The sequence below is a fragment of the Centroberyx gerrardi genome, unplaced genomic scaffold (assembly GCF_048128805.1).
Source record: "Centroberyx gerrardi isolate f3 unplaced genomic scaffold, fCenGer3.hap1.cur.20231027 Scaffold_66, whole genome shotgun sequence".
Classification (NCBI taxonomy): domain Eukaryota; kingdom Metazoa; phylum Chordata; class Actinopteri; order Beryciformes; family Berycidae; genus Centroberyx; species Centroberyx gerrardi.
Genome location: NW_027605201.1, coordinates 32,501 through 37,500, shown reverse-complemented (window position 1 = coordinate 37,500; position 5,000 = coordinate 32,501). Strand labels below are relative to the sequence as shown.

General features: G+C 49.9%; 1 protein-coding gene across 1 annotated transcript in view; it reads left to right on the top strand.

The window, feature by feature from the left end:
- Positions 1-5,000, top strand: part of LOC139914466 (7SK snRNA methylphosphate capping enzyme-like) — an 11,142-nt gene that overhangs the window by 610 nt on the left and 5,532 nt on the right. The window contains exons 1-6 of the mRNA XM_078282309.1: positions 1-14; positions 1,108-1,535; positions 1,625-1,839; positions 1,954-2,004; positions 2,775-3,072; positions 3,572-4,457. The exon at positions 1-14 is cut by the window's left edge and continues 610 nt beyond it. Coding sequence (XP_078138435.1) covers positions 1,156-1,535; positions 1,625-1,839; positions 1,954-2,004; positions 2,775-3,072; positions 3,572-4,457 — 1,830 coding nt within the window. The 5' untranslated portion in view covers positions 1-14; positions 1,108-1,155. The remainder of the gene's footprint in view (positions 15-1,107; positions 1,536-1,624; positions 1,840-1,953; positions 2,005-2,774; positions 3,073-3,571; positions 4,458-5,000) is intronic.

Sequence of the window (5,000 nt, the reverse complement as noted above, 5' to 3'; positions counted from 1 at the left end):
TTCTGTTCCACAGAGTAAGTACCAACTGTAGGCCGAGTGCACAAAGATGGCGGCTGCCGGAGTGATGTCATCACCCCCCCGGACTGGTTCTGCAGTGTGGGATACCTGATGACGTCACACCCGGAGGCCGCCATCTTTATGCTCAGTACATTGAAGAGCAGACAGAACTTCATGGCCTGTTAGTAGTAGTACTACATAGTAGTACTGCCTGATGTACTGCTATATCTCTGTATCTACCATGAGTACTATGTCTACTACTAGTACTGTATCTGTCATAAGTACTACTACATCTATTGTAAACATTACTACAAGTACTGCTGTATCTGCTGCCAGTTGTATCTGTTATAAGCAGTTCTACAAGTACTATAAGTACTACTGTGTCTACTACAAGATTACATGATCTGCTGTGTTACAATAAAGTACTTACAAGTACTACTCTGCTGTAAGTATTACTGTATCTACTATAAGTATCTAGTATCTGCTGTCAGTATCACTGTATTGTTGTGTGTTGTGTTGCCTAGGATCTGACAGTAGAACTCCGTTTAATAGAAACAGGTTGATGTTGGTGCTTTACTGAACTCTAGTCTGGACTCAGTCAGTCAGTTAGCTAGTCAGTTAGCTAGTTAGTCAGTTAGTCAGCTAGTTAGTCAGTCAGCTAGTCAGTCAGTCAGTTAGTCAGCTAGTCAGCTAGTTAGTCAGTTAGCTAGTCAGTCAGTCAGTTAGTCAGCTAGTTAGTCAGTCAGTTAGCCAGTCAGTTAGTCAGTCAGTTAGCTAGTCAGTTAGTCAGTCAGTTAGCTAGTCAGTCAGTCAGTTAGTCAGCTAGTTAGTCAGTCAGTTAGCTAGTCAGTTATTCAGTTAGTCGGTTAGTTACTCAGTCAGCGAGTCAGTCAGTTAACTAGTTAGTCAGTTAGTTAGTCAGTTATTTAGTCAGTCAGTTGTTAGTCAGTCAGTCAGTAGAACAGTCTCTGTCAGGTTAACTGTTAATTGAAGCTCCTTTCTGCTGCTTTAACCCAAACTTTCTTTCATTATATTATTATTCTAAGTTGGAGAATGTGTCTGATTGGTTCTGTCACCTGTCAGTCAAACTAACCCATCCTCTCTCTGCAGATCAATGCCATTGGCTGCTGAGCCAGAAGTCCCTCCCACAGGAAGAAGATGATCAAAATGTCATTGGACAAAGAAACCGTCCTCCCTCGTGATAGGACGTTGCAGGAAGTGCCTATCAAAGTAAGCCCCGCCTTCCAGGCAAGCGTCAGCCTATCAGAGGAGCCCAAACTTGCCAAGACACGCCCACTTCGCCCAAAAAATGGCATCCAGCCCTCCAACAATAGTCAAGCCCCTCCCACCGCCCCTTCTCAGCGAATCGCCAAGCGCCGCTACTCTATGGGCGTTGGCTTCAAGGGATTGCCCAAGCGTCGTCGGCGTGCCAACAGTGACAGCCAATCAGAGCCCGTCCTGCCGAGTCATTTCCTGTTGGGCGGCAACATCTTTGACCCGCTGAACCTCAACTCCCTATTGGATGAGGATGTCAACAGGTACACACACACACACACACACACACACACACACAGTCAAAATGTCAACTTCCACTTCCGGTAAACACTGATCCTCCTCTCCTCCTCAGGGCGACCAATCAGGAGACGCCCAAGTGTTCGCCCCTGCCGTCGCGGGGCGGAGACCCCGTGGAGATCCTGGTCCCCCGTGACATCACCGACCCGCTGAACCTGAAGGGAGGGGGGGAGGCGGGCGGGGAGGGGGGCGGAGTCCTGCTGTCTCCCCTCAAAACCAGGAGGAGACACAGGAACCGACACCATGGAGGAGGAGGAGGAGGAGGAGGAGGTGGGGGAGGAGGAGGGGGAGGGGCAGAGGGGGGGGAGCGGGGGAAGGGAGGGGGAGGGGCCGAGGGAGGAGGAGGAGCAGGAAGAGGGGGAGGAGAAGGAGGAGAAGGAGGAGAGAGGGAGGTGAACCCAGCTCGACTGTTTTCCTCCAGAGCGGGACTGACAGGTACGGACATAACGGACTGTCTGTCTGCCTGTCTGTCTGTCTGTCTGTCTGTCTGTCTGCCTGTCTGTCTGTCTGTCTGTCTGTCTGTCTGTCTGCCTGTCTGTCTGTCTGTCTGTCTGTCTGTCTGTCTGCCTGTCTGTCTGCCTGCCTGCCTGTCTGTCTGTCTGTCTGTCTGCCTGTCTGTCTGTCTGTCTGTCTGTCTGTCTGTCTGTCTGTCTGTCTGTCTGTCTGCCTGCCTGCCTGCCTGTCTGTCTGTCTGTCTGTCTGTCTGTCTGTCTGTCTGTCTGTCTGCCTGTCTGCCTGTCTGTCTGTCTGTCTGCCTGCCTGTCTGTCTGTCTGTCTGTCTGTCTGTCTGCCTGTCTGTCTGGTTGAACGCCGACGTGTTCGACCAATAACAACGCAGCTGCCGCTCACAGCTGGAGCAGAGCTGAGGCTTTGGGTCTGACATCAGAGTGTTTTTCCACAACATTTACCTGATGTTATTTAAAGTTTTACTGTCGTGCGCACTCCATAACAATAGTGACATGGCAGATAGTTTTGGAGGTAAATTAATGTAAATTAATGAATCATTAAGAGGAAAGCTATGAAATAACTTTCTAATTTTTAAATGTAAATTTATTAATGAATCCAACTAGAAATAACTAATAAAATAACTAGTAGTTAGTAGTAGTTGTAGTGTGTCCTAGTCTGCAGTACCGCTGCTGACCAGAGAGGGCGGTGTTCCTGTTAATAAACTAGTAATAACTAGTAGTTAACTGTTTGTTCTGCAGTACCGCTGCTGACCAGAGAGGGCAGCGTTCCTGCGTCTCCTCTGCCTTGCGAACTCAACACTGCCATCACCTGTCGAGACGACGTAGCCCCGCCCCCCATCTTACCCCGGAGACACACCCACCCGCTGCCCGGCCACGCCCACAAAGCTCGCAACCAAGGGGACGGTCGCCAGCGGAGACGCCGCCGCACCACCTCGATGAGGTCATCAGAAGGCACCGCAAACGCCGATATCCCAGCGGTTGTAACGCAGCCAACCAGGTTCCAGACGCCGTTAGTGGGAGGGGCTAGACCCAGCAGGTGATTTTGACTGGGGGGTTCCACCTGTCAATCAGGGCTGGGGCCAATCAGATTTATTTTTATTTCTATTTTAGCTTCAGATCCAGTTTCTAATTCAGTTTAGTTTTAGTTTGTTTGGTTTGTTTTCTAATTTCATTTTGTTTATTTTTATTTCACTTTATCAAAATGTTTTTTTCCACTTGGTTTTTGGTTTAATTTCAGTTTAGAAAATTAGATTAGAAGAAACGTCATTGATCCTGGGGGAAACTGGGTCATACAGCAGCAAATAGTAACAAGATAAATAAAAAAAAAAGAATATAAAAGAATATAAATAAGAACGGAGCAGATATTAAACCAGTAACTGCAGATCACAGCATCACAGTAAACTGAGATGAAGAAAAAGTGGATGGAACAAAATGTACAATATGAAAACAAGTGTGTATGATTTCCTGTATCTGTGAAAGTATAACTTGACGATCTGAGAAATTTGGTCACATGACCTCTCTGCTGCCTCCTGCAGGTGCGGCGGCCCGCAGCCCGGCTCCACCCGCACACCAACGAAGAAGAAAAAGGACAAACACCGCTACCAGTATGGCAACCACAGCCGTTACTACGGCTACCACGGTTTCTACGGCGACGGGTGGGAGGGGCGGGTCGGAGCGGGGGAGGACCCCCGGCTCCGGCTGCTCAAAGCCGATTGGTTCAGAGACAAGGAAGTGCTGGACATCGGCTGCGGGGCCGGTCACATGACGCTGGCGCTCGCCAGGCGATTCGGCCCCGCCCACATCCTGGGAGTGGACCGAGATGAGCGATTGGTCCACGCCGCCAAGCAGAACATCAGACACTTCCTGTCACATGACCTGGTGGTGGAGGAGAGGAGGAGGAGGAGGAGGAGGAGGAGGAGGGGGGGGAGGGGGGAGGAGGGACAGGGGGAGAGAGAAACAACAGAGGAGAAGAAGAAGAAAGAAGAGAGAGAGCAGATACAGGAGAAGAAGAAGAAGAAAGAAGAGAGAGAGCAGATACAGGAGAAGAAGAAGACAGAGGAGCAGGAGGAGGAGAAGATGGAGGTTCTGCAGCAGGAAGAGAAGGAGGAGAAGCAGGAGGCGATGGAGGAGAAGCAGGAGGTGACGGAGGAGAAGCAGGAAGTGATGGAGGAGAAGCAGGAGGTGACGGAGGAGAAGCAGGAAGTGATGGAGGAGAAGCAGGAAGTGATGGAGGAGAAGCAGGAGGTGATGGAGGAGAAGCAGGAAGTGATGGAGGAGAAGCAGCAGGTGTTGCAGGAGGTGCAGAAGGTTCTCTCCCTCCTCTCCTTCCCTCTCTCCTTCAGAGTGAGTCGCGGCCCGCTCTCTGCTCCTCCTCTCCTCCCCGCCAGCCGAGGATTCCCCAACAACATCACCTTCATACTGGTAAGACTGGGACAGACGGTCAACTGACTGGATGACTGACTGGTTCACTGACTGGTTCACTGACTGGTTCACTGACTGGATGACTGACTGGTTCACTGACTGGTTCACTGACTGGTTCACTGACTGGTTCACTGACTGGTTCACTGACTGGATGACTGACTGGTTCACTGACTGGTTCACTGGCTGGTTGATCACCATGATACTGGTGTTTATACACAAGTTGGGACGCCATAAGGAGGCAGAGGACGGTGTTAGGGTTTTGGCATCAGCTGTATTTAACAGATATGGGTGTATAAGGGTTTTACGATGTCCAATGTCTGGGTCCAATGTAACGCCAAGGTTTTGAACTGCGGGACTCTGGGTAATTAAGCGGTCCTCAGCAGGAGACCGTTGTGTTTCAACAACTGGCATCTCAGTTTTGTTGGCATTTAGTCGCAGGAAGTTAGACGACATCCGTTCTATCTATCCTTTCAAATTCTGCGGCTCGGAGATAATGTTGTTGTCTAGGAGTTAAGTCAAGAAAGCTCGGGGCCGCAGATAGTT